The 22,917-nt window shown below is 42.4% G+C and overlaps 2 protein-coding genes and 1 pseudogene across 10 annotated transcripts in view; 1 reads left to right on the top strand and 2 right to left on the bottom strand.

Moving 5' to 3' along the window:
* The window catches only part of LOC105491089 (uncharacterized), a 133,459-nt gene extending 131,530 nt beyond the window's left edge, over positions 1 to 1,929 (bottom strand). For 5 of the 6 annotated variants that reach the window (XM_071082402.1, XM_071082397.1, XM_071082401.1 and 2 more), the window contains exon 1: positions 1,801 to 1,890. The gene's annotated coding sequence lies outside the window, so the exon portion shown is untranslated. Of the gene's footprint in view, positions 1 to 1,800 lie in introns of all 6 variants that reach the window. The other variant, XM_071082398.1, reaches the window with a different exon arrangement.
* A 384-nt stretch (positions 1,930 to 2,313) lies between these two features.
* Positions 2,314 to 22,917, top strand: part of LOC105491084 (CMT1A duplicated region transcript 15 protein-like protein) — a 37,591-nt gene continuing 16,987 nt past the window's right edge. For 2 of the 4 annotated variants that reach the window (XM_071082396.1, XM_071082395.1), the window contains exons 1-5: positions 2,314 to 2,453; positions 3,933 to 4,010; positions 13,214 to 13,404; positions 18,099 to 18,204; positions 19,377 to 19,513. In XM_071082396.1, the coding sequence (XP_070938497.1) occupies positions 13,234 to 13,404; positions 18,099 to 18,204; positions 19,377 to 19,513 (414 nt within the window). In that variant the 5' untranslated portion in view covers positions 2,314 to 2,453; positions 3,933 to 4,010; positions 13,214 to 13,233. Of the gene's footprint in view, positions 2,454 to 3,932; positions 4,011 to 4,496; positions 5,661 to 6,264; positions 7,490 to 13,213; positions 13,405 to 18,098; positions 18,205 to 19,376; positions 19,514 to 22,917 lie in introns of those variants that run through there. The other 2 variants (XR_011615419.1, XR_011615420.1) reach the window with 2 other exon arrangements.
* Positions 13,414 to 16,775, bottom strand: LOC105491106 (serine/threonine-protein kinase Nek4 pseudogene; annotated as a pseudogene).

Below are 22,917 nucleotides of genomic sequence, written 5' to 3' on the forward strand. Positions count from 1 at the left end.
ACTAGGCCAGACATGGTGGCTCATGCCTGTAATCCCAGCACTTTGGGAAGTTGAGGCAGGTGGGTCACCTGAGGTCAGGAGTTCGAGACCAGCCTGGCCAACATGCCAAAACCCTATCTCTACTAAAAAATACAGCCGGGCACAGTGGCTCACACCTGTAATCCCAGCACTTTGGGAGGCTGAGGCAGGTGGATCGTGAGGTCAGGAGTTCGAGACCAGCCCGGCCAACATAGTGAAACCCTGTGTCTACTAGAAACACAAAAATTAGCCAGGTGTGGTGGCATGCACCTGTAATCCCAGCTACTCAGGAGGCTGAGGCTGCAGAACTGCTTGAATCCAGGAGGCGGAAGTTGCAGTGAGCCGAGATCGTGCCACTGTACTCTAGCCTGGAAGACAGAGCAAGACTCTGTCCCCCAAAAAATAAAAATAAAAATAAATAAACTTACTAAAATGGACACAGAAATAACATAAAACAAGAAAACTCCTACATATGCCAAAGGATTTGAATTATTAGAAGTCAAACCAGCCAACAAAAATACTGTTCCACATGGAAAATTCCATACCTAAAGAAATATTCCAAATATTTAAGGAAGAAAACACCTAAATTTCTCAGACTCTTCTAAAGGGAAGAAATATAGGAAATATTTCTCAGTTTTTTTTGTGAAGCCTGCATTACGTTGACACCACAATCTGAACAGGACATTAGAAAAAAAATATATAGGCCTTCTCTTTCATTAACAGAAATACAAATATTCTTTAAAAAATCACATCATAAGAATTAAACCACATATGAAAATGTAACACATGGATACCAAGTGGGATATACTAAAAAATGCAGGATTGGTTAACACCCAAAAATAGTTCATGTAAAATATCCTATTTTGAGAAAAACAGGAGAAAAACGTATGATTATTTACAGCATATGTAAAAAAAGCATTTATTCAAATTTAACAATTAGTCATAAATAAGTCTTAGTATATGTAAAAGAAGGCAGCTTCCTTAATCTGATAAAGTTTGTCTAAAATGAAATTATAACAACTATATAATTAATACAGGACCTCTGAAATCTTTTCCCTGGAATCACAACCAGACACACCGTGTTCAGGAGGTGTGATCGGGACAATAAAAGAAAATAAAGAAAAATAAAGGTGTAAGAACCAACATTTAAGCAATATAGCTGTTATTACATGTGGCTGACAGTAAGTACATAAGTACCTAAGTACATAACTACATGTACATAAGTACATGAAAAATCCACCACAATCCAAAAATGACAGCTATGAATATGTGAATTAAGCCAGGTAACAGGATACAAAATCAATATATAAAATCAATTAGATTCTTATTTACCAGCAAGAAAGATATGCGAAATAAAATTAAGGTACAATGACCAGACTAAGAAACAACTATCTGCACTAGAAATGACCCTAGAAAGGATGAATTTATAGAATATCTTTTTAAATTCTTCAAATCAAGGTAAGAACACAAAGGACCCAACAGAAAAGCCAGCATTGAAAATGAAGAAAAAGATGCAAAGGCCAATAAATATTGACAAACCTTCGCTTCACTAACATTTCCAGATCCAGATGACAGGAGGCCCGCAGGGACCCAGAAGGCAGGACCCCAGGCCCGGCCTCTGCCTTGGCCTGAGCTAGGCCACAGCTCCCCGGGGGCTGCGGGGGGCACGCAGCCTGAGCAGCCCGACGCTCTGGGTCCCTGCGCACGCTTCCCTCCCTCCACCTGGTTCCCCTCTCTCTCTGTGCCTTGGGCCCCGTGGGATGAGCTCACAACCAGACTCACCAGGCCCGAGACGTTAGGAGAATGGAGAAGCGCTTGCGAGCGGAAAGTCCTCCAAGAACACGTGAAGGAAGCTTCGCCTTCACCTGGGACACACTTCCCTGATGCTGGCCTCGAGGCAGGCGCGCCCGCACACGCTTCCGGTCCATGACGACCACAGCGCAGACAACTCGAGCCCAGCCTCCACGAAAAGAAAATGGCGGAGTGGGCCTTCCCCTCCCTTTTATAACGGCTGTGCGCAACAGCTGTATCTTGGAAGCTTGGTTCTGATTGGATGAGAAGGAACTTTTTTGCCAACTCTTATTGGATAATAGTCTCCATCTCTGACTGGATAATCTTAACTAATCAGAGTTGGAGACTTATCCAATCCGTGTTGTAGTACAGAGTCTGCTCTCATCCTATCAGAAAGAGGCTTCCAGGCTGTGGCATTTGAATACAGACATTATAAAAGGGAGGCAAAGATCTGCACCTGCGGTGGAGGTCGGGCTCATGTCGTCCGCTGCAATGGAGTTAGCCAAGGAGCGTGTGCAGAACGCTTGCCTTATAGGCCAGCCATAGAGAAGGATGTCCCAGATGCAGGCAAAGTTTTGTTCATGTGTTCCTGGAGGATTTTTCTTGTGACAAGCGCTTCTCCATCCTCCAACATGTCAGGCCTGGTGAGTCTGGATGTGACCGCTTCCTATAGGGGCCCCAGGCACAGAAAGATGCAAAGGAGGGTGGATGGAAGGGGAACGTGGGCAGGGCCCATAGAGCATCAGGTTGCCCGTTTCACCAGGCGCCCCTGCTCTGGTGCAAGGCAGAAGCCGGCCAGACCCCCACCCAGCGCCCCTCCTGGGCTCTGGCCCTGGCACCTAGACCCATCCCGCCCTTCTCTGCAGCTCCACTGCCCCGCAGGCAGGAGCTGCCAGTGTGGAACCTGCGGGCTGCAGTGCACAGTGGAGGCAGTAGCCGCTGCTCCCTGGATTCCCGGGATGTTTTTCTTTGGCTTTTTTCTTTTTCTATTTTATTTTAGATTCAGAAGGTGCACGTGCTTGTTTGTTACATGTATATTACATGCACAATGGTGCGGGTTGAACTTCTAGCATACCCAGCACCCAGATATTGGAGGTTGTACCGAATAGGTACGTTTTCAACCCTTCCCCCCAACTTTTTGAGTCCCCAGAGTGTATTCTCTCCATCTTCATGTCCATGTGTACCCATTGTTTTCACTTAATACATGAGAACAGGCAATATTTGGCTGTTTCTGCAATTCACTTAGGATAATGACCTTCAGCTGCATCTAAGTTGCTGCAAAGGACATGATTTTGTTTTTTTTTTTTTTTATGACTGCCTAGTACTTTGTGGTATATATGCACCACATTTTCTTTATTTAATGAACCGTTAGTGGATACTTGGAACGTCAGTTCCATGACCTTGCTGTTGTAAGTTATCTTGTGATAAACATGGGAGTGCAGTGCCTTTTTATATAATGACTTCTTTCTCTTTAGGTAGATACCCAGTAGTGGGATTGCTGGGTCGAAAGGTAGTTGTACTTTTAGTTCTTTGAGATACGTCCCTACTTTTTCCATAGAAGTTGAACTAGTTGACATTCCCACCAACAATGTATGAGCGGTTTTAGGTCTTACATTTAGGCCTTTAATCTACCTCGAGTTAATTTTGTACAGCTCAATGATAGGGGTCCAGTTTCATTTTTAAGTAAATGGTCAGCCACTATTCCTAGAACCATTTAGTGAATAGGGTGTCCCTTCCACGTTAACTTTTTTGAAGATCCATTGGCTGATTTGTTTCCTGGCATTATTTCTTGAGCAAAATCCTTCAGCAGAATGTTGATGGAAGTGGTCAAAGTGATTACTCATGTATTGTTCCAATCTTATGGAGTAAACATTCTTTCCGCACTAACTTAGTTTAGGATGTTTATTGTAGGTTTTCTTAGATGCACTTGACCAGATTGTGGAAGTTCTCTTCAATTTCTAGTTTGATTAGGGTTCTAATCATATGATGGATTTAGCCAAATGCTTTTTTTCCTGTGTCAACCAGATTATCACAACTAATTCTGGTGGTCAAACCTGTAGACGTGTATAGTCTTATTACACACTGGATCATGGGTCACTCTTATCTCTGCTTTGCCCATGCAGTGCACTAGGCTTCCTGTGCCCATTGATGGACTGAGAGGAAGATGAGCCCTTAGGATGCCTGCTATGCTCACTGTTAAGGTAGGACTCATCCTTCTCCCATGAGCACCAGTGTTGCTCCTTCCCATCTCTCAGTGACCATTTCCTATCATTGGCCTGGACATTCTGGCACTTCAGTTCCCCACCTGAAGGTCTCGCCCCACCAAGTTCTTTGCACCGATGATTAGTCATGCCTACTGGGAACCTTTACAACTCCCCAGACTCCTCCAGGTGGTCAGTACCTCATAATATCACCCAAGCAAGGCACAGAGGGGATCTGCCCAGTTAATGGAGCTTGTGTTCTGAAACCCACCATCTCACCTTTTAACTCACCAATGGCCCTTTCTCAAGGCCAGGGAAAAGAATGAAGTCTCATTGCTAATAACTGCAATCTCAACAAGGCTGTACTTCCTTTTAGAGCCCCCTTACCTGGCATTGTCATTGTCTTGGAAGAAGTTCAGAATGCTTCTGCCTCTTGGTTTTATTACTCACCTGACAAACCTGTTCTGTCATGTCTAATTTGTGAAGAAGATAGGTGCAGCTCACCTTGGATTTGAAGGCTGACAGTACACCATTAGGAGGCATCTGATGGACTACCTCAACAATCCTCCACTGGCTCAAGGTTGCATTGACTAGATCTAGCTACCCTCTGACTGCCACCTGATGGCCACTTGTGGCACTATGTGGATAATGTCCTTGTGCCTGATAACAAAGAGGGAGAGGTTCAATGGGCCCTCATATTGACAACAAACCACACAACTCAATGGGGATGAGCCATTGTCCCATATGATACAACAGCCTGCCATTTCCATCAAATTGTGGGGCTATATTTACTTATTTTTTTGGATGTAAAATGTTAATTTTATAGGAAGAATGGAATTTAAATTGGCTTTCTTTAAATGTGGAATATCCAAGTTCAACAGTCTGTACTCATTGATTTCTTCCAAAAACAGAAAAATTTAAGGGACAGATCTGAACAAGTCACTAATTACTTGAAGCTATATGGTTTGCAAATGTTTTGCCCTTATTTCAGTACAGTTTGATATAATGAGATCGAATTTTTCCAAAACTGATACACTATAAATCTCAGTGGACATGCTAGTATCCTTTCAATAAATTTTCATTTCAGTAATATGGGCAATATCCAAGTATTATATACAGAAGGCTAAGAAACAGAAGAAATTGCCAGACTATATTATTCAAAACATCAAGAAACTGATGTCTAACTAATGTATTCAATCCTTGTTCTGGAGATCAACATTGTGAATGCATGAATTTCTAAGGGAAAATTTGAAAATTATAATTTACTCATGTTATAGATTTTGATGTTGAGAAAATTAGTTTTTGGAATAAATCTTTGATTTTTGTCAAATAATAGAGGAAAAATTTCCAGCATACTAAATAGCATATGACATTTTTTATGGCAAAACAAAAACGATTCTAATTGATGTTTCCTTTTAAAAATCTAAAAAGTGCTCATCCCTTGACCTTTCTGAATTCCCAAATATATTCCCTTAAATTAATAACATTGAAAATGCAATTGTATCAGAAAAGAACTATTACATTCTTACATTGTTTTCAACATTGTTAAGCTATTGCTACTTTTTAAAAAAATTTTAGTAGATTTTTGGAGAACAGGTGGTGTTTGGTTACATGAATAAGTTCTTTAGTGGTGATTTCTGAGATTTTGGTGCACCCATCGCCTGAAGAGTCTATACTGTACCCAATGTGTAGTAGTCTTTTATCTCTCACGCTGCTCCCACCCTTTCCCCACCAAGTCCAAATTGTGAGGCTATATTTAGAATAAGGAAGGCAGATAAAATCTACAACCAGTCGGCCTCAGGCTCCTCACCCTCAGGGATCCCATCTCCACCAAGAAGACCCAGGGCATTGTCGGTATTTTTGGCTTCTGGAGAAAACATATGCCAAACCTCCAGTAAGTTCCATTTTTCAGGTCACCTATGAGACATCCACCTTCACTCAGGCCCTTCTCCAGAAGAAGCTTTAAGGGCTGACCAGCAGGCAATCCAGGAGGCCCTTCCACTTGTCCTCTGGAGGAAGGATTTGCAGATGTAGGCTTTAGGTTTCAAAGACATCGCTTTTTCACACATAGAGGCTTTAGACTACCCAATCCAGGTCTCTTCTTCCGTGGGCTTTTGGCGTAAATCCTGTGTTAAATGTGTTTGACTCTCTTGAGACAGCTGGCTGCAGCTTACTTAGCCCTCTCTGAGATGGACACTGATGGGATCCAAGCCCATCACAATAAAAATCGATTCCCATTGTGCCTTGAGTTTAGGATCCTCATCTTTGCAAACTGGGCACCACCACCGACCATCTCTTGCCAAGTGGAAATGGTACTCACAGGACTGAGCCAAGCCCGAATGCTTAGCAGTTTCTGCGCCTCATGAGGATTTCATCTCTGCTCCTCCAGAGTGCCTGAGGAAGATCTCCAATAAACAGCTCCCACTCAGCCTTTGGTTAGTTGGGGCCCTTCCACCAGCCAGGGGCCATCACATTGCTGCAGCAGGGGTGTGACTGCTTCGCTGATGGGGCATGCAGAGGTGCCATCTGGGTAGCTACCAGCCATCCTTCTGCATCAGACAACCCCTTCCAGCTGCAGAGGAAGGGTCACTAAGCTCAGTGGACAGAAATTACAGCCATTGTCCTGGTTCTATCATCCAAGGCCATCCTGAAATCCACATCTTCACCAACTCTGGGGCCTTCACTGATGGCTATGGGTGGCGTCATGCTGGGTGACCATGACCAGGCAGTGGGACGGGGGTGCTTCCCTTTGCGGGTACATTGCTGATACTTAATAATGTGCCACTTGTTTGCTGTGTGTCAGCTCACAGCAGTCACCAAGGTGCTGCCTCTCAATAAGACCAAAAGGCAGACTGCCTTTCCCACATCTCTACCCTTATAGCTGAGACTGTGGTACTTGGACCGGCTGGACCTCCTGGGCACACCTGACTTTGGGACATCTAAGCTAGGCCTGACTGTCAACTTGGATTTGCACATGGGGCTTCCTTATCCCATCCAACTCATTTGCTTGGGCCATCCAAGACTGGCTGCGCTGTTGATGAGACATCACTCTTTTTTCTCCCTTAGTCACCTTTGGAGAGGTGACTACCCACGTGCCAAGTGGCAAGTCGATTTTATTGGCCTACTCCGGCAAGAAGCAGGCCTCACCAGCTATGTTCACTATTGTTGACAGCTACTCTAGCCTGCTCCTTGCTTTTCTGTTGATGTTGACAGCCCAGAAGGTCTTCTTCCTACCTCAGTTGTGACCCCTTTGTGGAACCCCCATGTCATTCAGTCCAACCAAGGTACCCATTCTACAATTGAGGTCACCCAACAGTGGGCACTGGGGAATGGCATTCACCTGGGCATTTCACCTTCAATACCAGCAGACTGTGGTGGGCTAATGGAGAGAATGTGTGGGCTGTCGGAAAGACATCCCTTCTTTGTAAACACATTCGACTCCTTCTTGGCACTAATGTCTGCCCCTGGTGCTGGCCCATTTTAACGGCTGGCCACTGCTGCCACTACTCATCTCCACACCCAGGAGGCAAACCCACCTTTCAGTCTTTCTGTATGGTTCTTTAGGCCAACCTGCCACTCCATTGTGGGTTAATTGGACTTTGATGCTGCCATGGCCCTTGTCCTGGCCCTAGGAAAGGAATCCTTGAATCACGTTTTCCACTTACCTGTCTTCTCAGGGGTGCTACCCGTACCTCAGGGCCACCCACCATGGGCATTGGCATCTCAGGGTCTCCTCACCTCTCCCTATCCAGTTACTGTTACAGGGATGGGTATGCCACCAACCATCCTGTATTTGATCTCACTTTGAGACATGGCAGCCACCACCATCTTGCTGTCCCACTGGGGACTCGACTGCAAAATCAACCCTGCATGAGAGTGAGCTGACAGCTGGCAGACTAGAAAAATATCTTGGCAGATGCCCTGGGAAGCACATCACCCTCTTTATGTTTCTAGCGATAAGGTAACATGGGCTGAATCACATTTCTGCCCTACATACAGACATACCCAATCCTGGTTATTGCCACTGATGCCTTTGCTTTGTGTTAGTGCTTCTCTTTCAGGGCCTCATCTCGATAGCCTAGGCAAACCTCCTGAGAATGACCACCATGCAATGCTCTGGACTGGGAGCCTCCCTGTTGGTGTCCTCTACTGTATGACCTGCTTACTACTAACTCCACATTGTCTACCACAAACCTCAGAACTGAAACTGCCCCTCCAGTGCCAATAAGCACCCCTGGGGTCACTTGTACCAAAAATACACCTGATTAGTGAGGACAGGACCCTGCTCTTCCTGCTAAAATGCCTTTTGATTAGCATCTCCAGTGTTGGAAGGAGTGCCCTGACATCTGTTCCTACCAGTGCTACTACTACTGCTGTCAGCAAGCCTGTGAGCTGTGCTTCCACTTACAGCCCCAACTAGGAACTCTTGAATGGTGCCTAAGGCAGAGGCCATCCACTGGACCAAGTTCGCCTCCTGGGGATTCAACTTCTTGTGCTGCTTCTGGACTGGGCTGATTCAGGGTCCCATTGTCATTACATTGACTGGTTCTGACTGTGCTGTCTACAAGAGTTACTCCAGATTTGACCCCCTTTTCTCACTTTGCTTTCTCACCATGCAGTGCCTCCACTGCTAGATTGCCAGAATTCCAACAATTAGTTGCAGCATCGGCCTCATGACACCTTCTCTCTGGCACTCACATCTTTCCTAATGAGAAGTGGAAGCTGGGACTTCACTGCTAATTGACTCCTATCCCACGGACTCTGCCATCTTGCTATGTGACAATGCTACTGGCTAATATCACTGCCTGATTGACCACAGGCAGCCTTCTGTGTCACAGGCCGTCTTCTCTTATAAGAAGTCTGCTTTCTTCTAACACATAGCAAGCTTCCCTTCTGGATCAATTTCCATAAAAGTCTCCTCACCTTTTTTCTTAGCTTTTCTTTGGACCCCTCTATTGCTGTGATAACTATATAGGCTAGCGCTTTTGTGACACTCATCTAGTCCTTGAATCCACTCAGAGCTTTCCAATCTTCCGGGAACTACCTCATGCCTATGAAGCTTCTATGCCTTGTACCCCCTGGAGACTAGTTCATGCCTTTGCAGATCACATACTGATTTTTCCACCTGCTGGAAGACTCTCTCATTGTAACCATCCCTGTCATGCACCCAGGATGGCCACACACGGTCCCACTAACCATGACTACATTCCTATCCAGCAAGACCTTTACTGGTGTATTTAAAACTTTAGACAAATTAAATTTCACAGATTTTAATTGAGTAAAGAATTATTCACAAATTAGACAGCCTTCAGGACCAGAGGAGGTCAGTGCTCTGCTCCAAAGTGTGTGCAGGAGGGAGCATTTATAGATAGAAAATAGAAGTGAGGTCCAGAAACAGCTGGACCAGTTATGGCTTCGCATTTGCAATTATTAGGCATGCTTTGATATGTTGGCAGCCTATGATTGGCTGAATCTCAGCTGCTGTTATTGGTTGGGACTCAGCTATTTGTTACAAAAAATACACTCTTAAGTTAGGCTTCAGGTTTCTTTCCATGCTAAGTTAGGTTGCAGCTCCATATGTAGAAATTCAAGGTATGGAGGCAGCCTCAGGCCACGTTGAGTTTAACTCTTAGGCCACCTTTATCACAGTTTCTACAGCCTGTGCCTCCTAGAAACCCTTGGCATCTCAGTTGTGCTTCGCAGCCATTCGGGATAGATAGAACCTAAAACTTAGGGTTGATTAGGCCACCTCTGAGATCAAGCTTTTGTGCCTATGACATCACCTCCAGCACACACAGTGTATTTAGACCTTACTGCTTAGTTCTGAGTCCTCTTGGTCCTGTCCCTGTCCCCTCTAGCCTGTCATTGCTCACAATGCAATAACTCCAAGCCTACTACCACCCAGACCTTTCAACTCCTTTTATATCCCCATGGAACCATTTTTCCAAGGCTCCGTGTGCCGTGGCTTTTGCTGTCCCAGGTTTCCCAAAGTTCCTCACATAACTGTGTCTTCTTCAGGCCTATTCACCAATTACTCGGCACTGAGGTCATGGACAGCTTTTATCATAGGGTCATTTCAGATACCACCCAGTAACCAGCCGTTTAGCTCACCAGTCATGCCTTTGCTGACATTCTGCAGCCTTACAGTCAGACCCTGGTTATGACCCATTCACTGTTTTTCCCTCACCGTTGGTGAGTCTGCCTCAAATCTGCAGCTGTACCTCACTCACAGAATCTCCTCTAATAGTTCAGCCACCAATGGACCTACTATGCCCTCTCTGCTGATGGTGCAGTTCAGTTCCCAGCAACCGTTTCAAGGATGCCACTGAGTCCTGTCTTACCATCACAATATGCCCTCCTATGAGATACCCTCACACTATTTTTAATTTTAATTTATCTTATGTTGTCTTTTTTGACCCATATTTTACTTACAAGCATATGTTTTAAATCTCCATGTATCTTGGGATTTTCCAGATCTTTCTGTTACTGATTTCTAGTTTGATTCCATTGGGTATGAAAACATAGAACATATGTTTTGTGATTTCTATTTTTTTTTTTTTTGCATTGTTCAATGTATATTTTATGGCCTAGAATCTGGTGTATCCTGGTAAACGTTCCCTTATTCTGTTGCTGGGTGGAAGTATTCTATAGATATCTATCATATTCCGTTGATTAATCATGCAGGGGGAGTTCAACTAAGACCTTCCTGATTTTTCTGTCTGCCATGTCTGTCCATTACTGATAGAGGGTATTAAAATCTTCAACTAAAATACTGGATGTATCTAGTTCTTTTTGCAATTCTATCAGTTTTTGCCTCGTGTTTTGATGCTTTGTTCTTAGGCATATACATTGAGGTATATATATGTACATTGATATCCCTGATTGAAAAATTGACCCTTTTAAAATTAACAGATGTTCCTGTTTATCCCTGATGAATTACCTTGTTCTAAAGTCTCCTCTGTCTCAAAACAAGCTTTTTTAAAATTAGTCTTAGTACAGTATATCTCTCTGTATACCTTTACTTTTAAACTATATGTGTATTTATATTTAAAGAGTGTTTCTTGAAGATGCCATATAGTTGCATTTTGTTTTGTGATTCACTTTACATCTGTCTTTTAATAGATGAATTTAGACCATTGATTAGTTATTGGCATAACTGGATTAATATCAACCATATTTGTTACTGTTTTCTATTCATTGCACCTGTTCTTTGTTTCTATTTTTCCTTCTATTATTTAACTGCCTTTTACAAAATGAGTTTATGGAAGAATGATTGACTTACAAAAAGCAGTAAATATTTAATATATAAGTTGTATAGTTTTGGAGATAAGTATATATCTGTAAAACCATCAACACAGTCTATTCTGTAAACATATCCAATAACTCCAAAATTTTCCCTGGTGCTCTTATTTATTATTATTTTATGTGATAAAAACACAACATAAAATACACCCTCTAGGCAAGTTATTTATTTATTTATTTATTTATTTATTTATTTATTTATTTTGAGACAGAATCTTGCTCTGTTGCCAGGCTACAGTGCAGTGGTGCAATCTCAGCTCACTGCAACCTCTGCCTCCTGGGTTCAAGTGATTCTCCTGCCTCTGCCTCCTGGGTAGCTGGGACTACAGGCATGCGCCACCACACCCAGCTAATTTTTTGTATTTTTAGTAGAGATGGGGTTTCACCGTGTTAGCCAGGATGGTCTCAATCTCCTGACCCTGTGATCTGCCCACCTCGGCCTCCCAAAGTGCTGGGATTACAGGCGTGAGCCACCACGCCCAGCCCAGCTGGTGAAAACAATTAAAAGCTTTCAGGAAGACAGTGATGCTGAATGATCATAAAATATATAGGGAGATTTTATGCATGAGGAGTTGACTTCGACAACTTTCTAGTTTTTTTGTTTTGTTTTGTTTTTGTTTTTGTTTTTGTTTTTTGAGACAGAGTCTCGCTCTGTCGCCCAGGCTGGAGTGCAGTGGTGCAATCTTGGCTCACTGCTAATTTTTTTTTTTTTTTTTTTTTTTTTGTATTTTTAGTAGAGATGGAGTTTCACCATGTTGGCCAGAATGGTCTTGATTTCCTGACTTTGTGATCTGCCTGCTTCGGCCTCCCAAAGTGCTGGGATCACAGGCATAAGCCACCTGGGTGTGAGCGCCTGGCCTAGGTCTTCGTTTTTTACAGAATGAGAATAGGCCAGTACAAAGATAGGAGCAGTTGGAATTAGAGCAACAAAAATATTTCTAGATGATGTTTTGGGGAAAACATCAGTGAGGTTTAGGTGTATCAACTATCGATATCAAAAGAAAATTTACAGAAGCGTTTTTTCCCCTATTTTAAACGAACCAGAGATATACTATGTATGTCTATGTATGTGTTGACTTACACATTTCAGTGCACTAATAAAAATCCATTATACCTAGAGTCACTTCTTAATGTCTTTCATTTAGGATCCCAGATAGTTAATTTTGGTGGAAAAAGTTCCTTGCTGTACACATTTAATCAGAAATTTGATAAGCCCAGCAAAAGAAATTATTTCTTTGAAATTTAAAACCAATTGGAGTGATGGAATCCTATTCCCTGGGGGACACAATGGCAAACACATCGCCCAGAAATTGAAAGAAAACTCATCTTAATTCAGGTAGAAAACTAAAGGGCAATGGTTTTTGAAAATGTGATTATTTAGAAGAAAGTATTTTTTCATACTTCATTTTTTTCAGTTAAGTGTTGATTTATCTTGAAACCAGAACACATTTGAGAATGAAAGGATGTCCTGTAAGTAATTTCTGTGGGCAGTAAGGGTGAGTCAGAACCATGTAGGTGTCAGGAACACAGTTATCCTATAATTGAGGTGTATTAAGGGCAACCTGTGTATATCTTAAATATGCTTTTATGTGAAAAGTCTTACAGTTTGGTAATTGTGTAAGACCATTATTAGATGCTCCATAAATAAACTGATGACATCATAAAAGGCCCTGGGAAGAAAATATTTTCAAGAAAAATGAAAATACAATGAACAATAATATTTTATAAACAGAAAACATTTCTGAAGGTGGACAGTAGATTGTATTTAGACAAAGCCAGCTGACAAATTCTTGGAGCAGAAGGATGTAAGGAAAGTGCAGTGCTTGTGAGAAATGCTAAACCTCTGTAACCATGGCATTGAACTGGATGGAACAGTGCAGTTACTTTTCCTCTCTTTCCAGGCAATGCTAACCTGCTCTCCATGGATGCCCCCGTGACCCTCTCCCTGCCTAGGGCAGCCTGCTGGGCAATCAGCACTGGCATTCCGTCCTCTTCAAGTTCCTCCAGACACGTGTCAGCATCACCGTGGACAAGCACACTCATCATTTTCAGGCAAAGGGAGAGTCCAGCTATTGTGGATCTTGATTATGAGGTGTGAATATTACTTTTTAAGTATTATAGATTTTACCATTGACACACCAGTATTATAATTATCTAGATAAAATACTACTACATAGTGGAATATCCTTTCTTAGTAATTCAGAATTGTGATGGCATATTTCCCATGAGTGACTATCACACAGTTGTAGAGAACATGCAGGCACTATTGAGACATATTATCGCTTAAAGATGTACATTTTCAAATGAGAGTCGCTTGTCACACCATTATGTTTAGAAAGCATATAGATGAAGAGCTATCAGTATAGGAAGCAACATATTTTTGTTTATTTATATATTTTTTTCTGGAGCAATATTTATTTTTAGAGTCCCTTGAATACAGAAGTGAAAATGTACTATTTAAGACTTGTATTTAACTTTATAAAATTTCTTTGCTAGATGGATATTACCTCTTATTGAACAACTAATAAAATATGTGGTATATAGTCATACATTTAAAACGTGGGAAGACGACTAAAACCTTTTTTCTTTTTTTTTTTTGAAACGGAGTCTCCCTCGGCCGCCCAGGCCGGAGTGCAGTGACGCCATCTTTGCTCGCTGCAAGCTCCGCCTCCCGGGTTCACACCATTCTCCTGCTTCACCTTCCTGAGTAGCTGGGACTACAGGCGCCTGCCACCATGCCCGGCTAATTTTTTGTATTTTTAGTAGAGACGGGGTTTCACCGTGTTAGCCAGAATGGTCTGGATCTCCTTAGCTCGTGATCCGCCCACCTTGGCCTCCCAAAGTTCTGGGATTACAGGCGTAAGCCACTGCACCCAACCAACAACTAATATCTTAAAGTACATGAAGACAAACTTCAGGAGGCAAACATTAAATATATCCCCAAACTAAATGGACCTGTACTTTGCTTACAAATTGCTTAAATGGAAATGAAATTTGTGTTTAAGAAATGTTTTCACTGATGGAAAATAAATCTAATAAAACCGTTATGTAAAAACATACTGATTTACAAAGCCAATGTGTCTCCATTTTAATTTGTATATACCCTAAATTAGGTTTATATTAAATGAAAATAAAATACGAAGAGTCCGTCAACGTGTAGAAAAGAAATTCAGCTGCTCGAGTACTAGATAGAGCTTCATATTCTTTAATCTATTTCCAGACCTGTGAATTGACTTTTTAAAATTTTATAATTTATCAACTACTCCCTATGGTTATTGACAATAGCAGGTGTTGGCCGAGCGCAGTGGCTCACACCTGTAATCCCAGCACTTTGGGAGGCCTAGGCAGGCGGATCACCTGAGGTCAGGAGTTCAAGACAAGCCTGGCCAACATGGAGAAACCTCATCTCTACTAAAAATACAAAAATTAGCCGGGCGTGATGGTGGGCGCTTTTAATCCCAGCTACTCAGGAGGCAGAGGCGGGAGAATTGCTTGAACCCTGGAGGCAGAGTTTGCAGTGAGCCGAGATCGCATCACTGCACTCCAGCCTGGGCAATAAGAGCGAAACTCTGTCCTAAAACAAACAAACAAACAAACAAAACAATAGCAGGTGTTATGACTGGGCATATGATGTCATTTGTTTCTCCTATTACTTTTATATCTATATTACCATATAAAATTTTCAATCCAGTATTTTATAGCCCTGTGTTTAAACTGATTAGTACCCTTAAAAAAATAAGATTCTAGATATAAACTTGGTGGTTTAAGGCCCAGTAAACAGTAATCAAACAAACAATAGATTTGTCCTCATAAAGAGCATATGAAAGCCAAAGGTTTTTTTCTTTGTTGATCCTGCTTTGTATTACTCTGTTCTGTCCATTTTCTTTTCTGTAAGAAAACCCCAAAGAGATATAAAACAGTGGTGAATGGCCTCCAAATGACTGTTTGCCCTTGTTTTTTGAGCCAAAAACCTCTGGGAACAGGTCTTTAATTCTGGCAGCAGATTAGAACAAATGCTCAAAAATTCATGTTTTCTTCAAAAAATTTCAACTGGCGAGCTTTCACAATGTAAATTGTATACTTTTCACCCACATGCTCCCACAAACGTGCCTCTCTCTCATATTCATCCTCCTCTTCCAAAAGATCATACACCTGCTCTAAAAGCTGAACTCCCAGGCCCCGAATTACATCAGCTCTCAAGACTTCAACTAGTCTCCTGATCTTTTCAGAACCTCACATGGTAGCTGAAGGCAGTTCTTTGAAATGGAGTTCCTCTGCCTCTTCTGCAACTTCCCCATGAAGTATCAGTGTGTTCCGATATTTCCGATGAAGTTTGAATTCTGACACTCAATTTGCTACCAGGAGATCTTCACAGCTCGCTTTAGAATCCAGTTTCAGGTCATCAATTGTACCAAGGCATTAATTTCATTTGTCTGACCTTTCCCTTCCCTGGAATCCCCATCTGACTTATCAGTTGCACTTGTAGAAGAACTTAACTCATCCTCAGACAATGAATCGGTTTCCTTTCCTGAGGGACGCTGCAGTCAGAGGAGAGCCATCAGGCGGGATGGGTTGGTCTTCCTCCTGCGGTTTCCCTGGCCCTACTACACTCAAGAGAAGCTTTCCTCACTGAAGGGCCTGAAGAGAACATTTCTTCCTGAGACTGCTTTAGTTGCCTCCTCTCTGGCTGATAATGTTCAGTCCTTTGATGATGACGTCTCACTGCTCCTTGAACTGCTCAGACCCTGTGGCCACTCTACCTTGATTTTCAGCATCTTTTTTGTGTTGATGTGATATTCACTTTTCCAACAATGGGATGAGAGGGCAAAAATCGAGGAGGCGACTCTTGGAACTGTCTCTTTTCCCCTCTGTGCTCAGTCTGTTCTTTCTTCTTCTGCCATCACTGTTGAGACAGGGAAGGTTCAGATCTCGAGTTGTGTGGCTGTCAATCTGGGTGGATTCTGCCGTGTCTTTCTATAATACATTCACCAGCAACTTGATCCTGGTCCTTTGGCTTTTGTTCTTTGATTAGGGGCTGCAGAGCTTCATTGGTTCATTCTTTTCCCCAGTGACAACGTCAGAGGACCACGTGGGAATAAGGTTTTCAGGCTGAGCACTGGATTTAGTGTTGTCCTGCAGCAACTCCTCTTCCACTTGAGAAACACTGCATTTACCTGCTAACTCATTAGAGGCATCCAGGTGTCTTGGCTGATTCTCCTGAATGAAGCCATCGCTCCCTGAGTCCCTCCCTTTTGCTGGTAAGATGTCAATATTTACCCTACTGATTGTGGCTAGTTCTGTGGTATTGCTCAAGTCCTGTTTGTAGGTATGGGCTTTCAGGCTGGCACGTGACTTCAAGGGACCAGTTCCTAGGTCACTTGGCCAATTCCTAGGTTCCCCACTTTGATGATGTTTGTTCTTGTTAGGAAGACATTTTGAGTTTTCAGATCTCGATGAAGGGTGTGTTTTTCATGTAAATACTGCAAAGCCATGGCGATCTGTACAAATCACTCTGCCACCTGATTCTCAGGCAGAAGCTGCCCTTTCTGCTCCTTGAGTTTTCGGTACAGATCACCTCCTTCAAAGAAGCCCATGACAATGTCTCCTCCCTCCCATGACTCCTTGTAGGTGACAATGTTGGGATGCTTCAGCTGAGACAAGAGCTGGGCTTCCTGTTCAGCAGCTCACCGCTCTTGGCTACAGGCATTTCGGAGGTTCAGTTATTTTTGTTTTGTTTTGTTTTGTTTTAGACAGAGTCTTGCTCTGTTGCCAGGCTGGAGTACAGTGGCACAGTCTCGGTTCACTGCAACCTCTGCCTCCCGGGTTCAAGCGATTCTCCTGCCTCAGCCTCCCAAGTAGCTGGGACTACAGGCACATGCTAATTTTCGTATTAGCATGCCCAGCTAATTTGTGTATTTTTTAGTAGAGACAGGGTTTCACCATGTTGGCCAGATGGTCTCGATCTCTTGACCTTGTGATCCTCCCACCTCAGCCTCCCAAAGTGCTGGGATTACAGGCGTGAGCCACCACTCCCAGTCCCTTGGAGGTTCAGTGTTTTAATGACATACTGCTTGTCATCCTTCTGGTGATTCACAAGCATCACCTCTCCATAGCTCCCCTTGCCCACGATCCGCAGGTAGTGGTAGGCAGCCAGGGGCACATTCCCAGCGCTGGCCCAGAGTCAGGATGTGGCAACAACGGCAGGCAAGGCAGCAGGCAGCAGCAGGAGGCTCAGTTCACGCCCAAGAGGCAGCAGTGGGGGCTACTGTTGAGGCAGCCATTCCCCAGGCAGGAGCGTGAGTTCCAGCCCAAGATGACACCACTGCCATAGCCTATTTATTTATATATATATTTTAAGAGGCAGGGTCTCACTATTGCCCAGGCTGGATTGCAATGGTGCAATCATGGCTTGCTGCAGCATTGACCTCCCAAACTGAGGTGATCCTCCCACCTCAGCCTCCTGAGTAGCTAGGACTACAGGTGCACACCACCATGCCTGGCACATTTTTTTATTAAAAAAATTTTTTGGTACAGATGAGGTCTTGGCAAGCAACATTTTAAAATGCATTCTTTTGGACCATTCTTCTGTATTACACCTGGTGTTTCACTGTGAACCCTGAATATTTCTTCTTGCTTTACTTATTATATTTTATTATTTTATTTATTTATTCCTAAATAGAATAAGCAATATGGAGAGGCTGTCAACATGTATTCTAACCTGATTTATTATGGACCAAAGGACCTAAGTGCACATAAATTAAAATACTGTTTCTTTTGGATTTTTAGGATTTTAAAGGACCTAACAGTGTTTGCAATACATTGCCTACAGACCTCTATTCTACCCTGAAATGCAGCATTTATCCTGACCATGCTGCTTATCGCCTGTATTGGAGTGAGCAAACCAGAACATTTTGACATTCACTGGCCTCAGCAGAAGAGACCAGCTGAAGATCCTGGGCTTGAATGAGATTATCAACGACTTTACTATTCTAACCTATTAATGCCACAGCAAAGCCAGTACCCTAAAGTCTCACTACTAGAAAGATTTATACAAAGTCATATGCCATCAGAGTAGGATACATTGTTAGGCAGATCAAGATTTACTAGGGAAATAAAGATGCAATATTCCCCATCATAAATGATGACAGTCATATGACTAGCAAATTATAAGAATGGGATATATCTATATAAATACAATAAAGATAATGATCAACTTACATCTTAAAACTTCATTTGAAATTAAAATGACAATGTAAAATAATGCAAAATAGACTTGAAGGCAACTGACACTATACCCATTAATCATAAATGCTTTAGGCAGATGATATGGTGAGGCTTTGTGTCCCACCCAAATATCATCTTGAATTGTTTTTTTTTTTTTTTTTTTTTTTGAGACGGAGTCTCGCTCTGTCGCCCAGCCCAGGCTGGAGTGCAGTGGCGCGATCTCGGCTCACTGCAAGCTCCGCCTCCCGGGTTCACGCCATTCTCCTGCCTCAGCCTCCCGAGTAGCTGGGACTACACAGGCGCCCACAACCGCGCCCGGCTAATTTTTTGTATTTTTAGTAGAGACGGGGTTTCACCGTGGTCTCGATCTCCTGACCTTGTGATCTGCCCGCCTCGGCCTCCCAAAGTGCTGGGATTACAGGCGTGAGCCACCGCGCCAGGCTATCATCTTGAATTGTAATCCCCATAATTCCCACATGTCAAGGGAGAGACCAGGTGGAGGTAATTGAATCATCGGGGCAGTTTCCCCCATGCTGTTCTTGTGATACTGAGTGAGTTCTCATAAGATCTGATGGTTTTATAAGGGGCTCTTCCCCTTCACTCAGCACTTCTTCCTGCTGCCTTATGAAGAAGGTACCTTGCTTCCCCTTCACCTTCCTCCATGACTGTAAGTTTCCCAAGGCCTCCCCAACCATGCTCAACTGTGAGTCAATTAAATCTCTTTCCTTCATAAATTACCCAGTCTTGAGCACTTCTTTATAGCAGTTTGAAAATGGACTATTACAGCAGATAATCAGAAAATCATTAAGCAACATTATTTATGTCTTTTTCTCCCCTAAGATCAGCTTTGGAGGGACATGGAAAAACAATGGCGTTCCTACATAAAAACTTTGATGGGTGTTTCAAAAACCTCTATTAGAATAGAGCAGATTATCATTGATTTGTCAAAGAAACACGAACCACAGATTCTCATTCCGGTAAGAAACTCTATTTGAGTTCAGTAGAAAAGGGAACTGCAATCTGTTTCATTAATTCAGTTTTAAAATATACATCTTCTGAAGGTACAGATTCTATATACTTAGTTCATGTTTGACTTCATTTTTACATATGTATGGAAAGATATGTGTAATTTTACAAAAGTGTTAAAGTGTAATCATATAAAGGTTTTTAAATGCAATATCTTTTCTAAAATTGTGGTAAGAGCATGTAACATGAGATCTACTCTCTTAACAAAACTTTAAGTGTATGATAAAGTGTTTTTAACTATAGGCAGGTTGTTGTACAGCAGATCACCAGAATTTATTCATCTTGCATGTAACACACTTTATATTGGTTGTATAGCAACTCCTCATTTCTTTCTGCTTCCAGCATTTCACAATCATTCTATTCTCTGCTTCTATGAGTTTGACTACTTTAGATACCTCATATAAGTGGAATCATGCAACTCTTAATTTCATTTACTTTTTATTTTATTTTTTGAGATGGAGTCTCACTCTATCGCCCAGGCTGGAGTGCAGTGGCACGATCGGGGCTTACTACTAGCTCCGCCCCCTGGGTTCTCACCATTCTCCTGCCTCAGCCTCCCGAGTAGCTGGGACTACAGGCCCCTGCCACCATGCCCGGCTAATTTTTTTGTATTTTTAGTAGAGACAGGGTTTCACCATGTTCACCAGGGTGGTCTCGATTTCCTGACCTCATGATCCGCCCACCTCAGCCTCCCAAAGTGCTGGGATTACAGGGTTGAGCCATCGCGCCCAGTCTACTTTTAAAAATTTCCTTTTCTGTCCTCAATTTATTTCTGCTCTACTGTGATTTCCCTTTTTTTGCCTAACTTTAGGCTTTGTTTATTCTTCTTCTAGTTTTTTGAGGTGTAAAGTTTCGTATTTGATTTGAGATCTTTTTCAAAGTCAGCATTTATTATTCATTTCCTTCCTGGCACTGCTTTTGCTGCATCCCATAAGTTTTGGTATGCTGTGTTTTCATTTTCATTTGTCACAAGATGTTTTCTGATTTCTCTTTTGATTTCTTCTTTGACACATTGGTTGTTCAAAAATATGTTCTTTAATTTCCAGATATTTGTGAGATTTCCAGTTTTCCTTTAGCTGTTAATTTCTAGTTTTATTTCATTGTGGTCAGAAAAGACACTTAATATGAACTCAGTGTTTTAGTGTTTGTTGAGACTTATTTTTTGGCCCAATATGTGATCTGTTCTGAATAATGTTCTGTGTCCTTCGAAGAATGTGCGTTCTTCTGCAACTGGGTGGAATGTTCTGTCTGTCTGGTCCATTTGGTCAGCAGTGTTGTTCAACTCTGCTGTGTCCTTATTGATTTTATATGTAGATGTTCTATCCATTATTGAAAGCTGGGTATTGAAGGCTACTTTTATTGAATTGTTGTCTCTTTCTCTTCTCTCGGTTCAGTTCTCCCAATGTTTGTTTTATATACGGTATTTAAGTGTTCTGATGTTGGTTGTATATATGTTTATAGTTGTTCTATCTTTCTGGTGAATTGACCCTTTTATCATTTTATGATGTCTGTCTTTGTCTCTGGTGACAATTTTTGACTGAAAGTCTATTTTGTCTGAGATAAGTTTAGACACACCTACTCTATTTTGGTTCCAACTTGCATGGATGATCTTTTAACCATTCTTTCACTTTTGGCCTATGAGTGTCCTTGTATCTAAGTGAGTCTCTTATAGACAACTTTTAGTTAGATCTTGTTTTTTATCCATTCAGCCACTCTGTGTCTTTTAATTGGGGAGTTTAGTTTATTCACACTTGAAGTAATTTTTGATAAAGAAATTGAACTACTTTTGTTCATAACACTTCTCACACCAAATGTGTGGATTTTTTCCTGCTGACATCAAATATGTGGTATCTTTTTAAGCACCAGTTATCCAGTTCTCTGGACACCAATTGTGTGTCCTATAATTGAATAAAACACTGACTACCCAGAGTAGTGTCAGACTCCACAGTTTATTTTAATTAATTAATTAAGTAATACTATTATTATTTTTTGAGACAAGATCTCACTCTGACACCAGGCTGGAGTGCAGTGGTGTGATCATAGCTCTCTGCAGCCTCAACCTCCTAGGCTCAAGCTATCCTTTCACCTCAGTCTTCCCAATAGCCGGGACTAAAGCTACTCATGTGCCACCACACCTAGATGATTTTTGTATTTTCTAGACAGGGTCTCACTGGGTTGCCCAAGCTGGTCTTGAACTCTTGGGCTTAAGCTATATGCCCACCTCAGCCTCACAAAGGGCTAGGAATTACGGACATGATCCACCACATCCAGCTGCTACTTTTTAATTTTAACAGAAAGAACAGATCTGAACTCATATGCTTCTGGTAAAAATGAGTCAAGATGTATAAAGACAAAAGTTGACTAAACTAGAAGAAGAAATTTATAAATCAACCATGATAGAAAGAGGCTTAAATATACATCTGTTAGTAATTGGTAAGTCAGTTGGACAAAAATTAGTAAGGAAATAGAGTTAACAACAAAACGAACAGCTTGATTTGTTAGAACAAAACTATAGAATACATAATTTTCTCAAGCACACATGGCATGATTTTTTTTTTTTTTTTTTTTTTTTGAGACAGAGTCTCGCTTAGTCGCCCAGGCTGGAGTGCAGTGGCGCGATCTCGGCTCACTGCAAGCTCCGCCTCCCGGGTTCACGCCATTCTCCTGCCTCAGCCTCCCGAGTAGCTGGGACTACAGGCGCCCGCCGCCTCGCCCGGCTAATTTTTTGCATTTTTAGTAGAGACGGGGTTTCACAGTGTTAGCCAGGATGGTCTCGATCTCCTGACCTTGTGATCCGCCCGCCTCGGCCTCCCAAAGTGCTGGGATTACAGGCTTGAGCCACCGCGCCCGGCCTGACATGGCATGTTTTTAAAAACTGGTTGCCCAGCCGGTTGCGGTGGCTCACGCCTGTAATCCCAGCACTTTGGGAGGGTGAGGCGGGTGGATCTTGAGATCAGGAGTTCAAGACCAGCCTGGCCAAGATGGTGAAACCCAGTCTCTACTAAAAATACAAAAAATTAACCGGGCGTGGTGGCAGGCGCCTGTAATCCCAGCTACTTGGGAGGCTGAGGCAGGAGAATCACTTGAACTCGGAGGGCAGAGGTTGCAGTGAGCTGAGATTGCACCACTGCACTCTAGTCTGGGCAACAGAGCGAGACTCTATCTCAAAAAAAAAAAAAAAAAGAAAAAGAAAAAGAAAAAAGAAATGCCTACACATTCAGCAAGGTACATTGCAAACAATAAAATGAAAAACACTCTATTATTATAATATCTGCCTAAATACATACAACTTGCATCATGATTTTATATATGTATTTTCAGGACTCTGTACGCATTGTCAACGTTTAAAGCAGAA

This window comes from Macaca nemestrina, chromosome 17, assembly GCF_043159975.1.
Source record: "Macaca nemestrina isolate mMacNem1 chromosome 17, mMacNem.hap1, whole genome shotgun sequence".
Taxonomy (NCBI): Eukaryota; Metazoa; Chordata; class Mammalia; order Primates; family Cercopithecidae; genus Macaca; species Macaca nemestrina.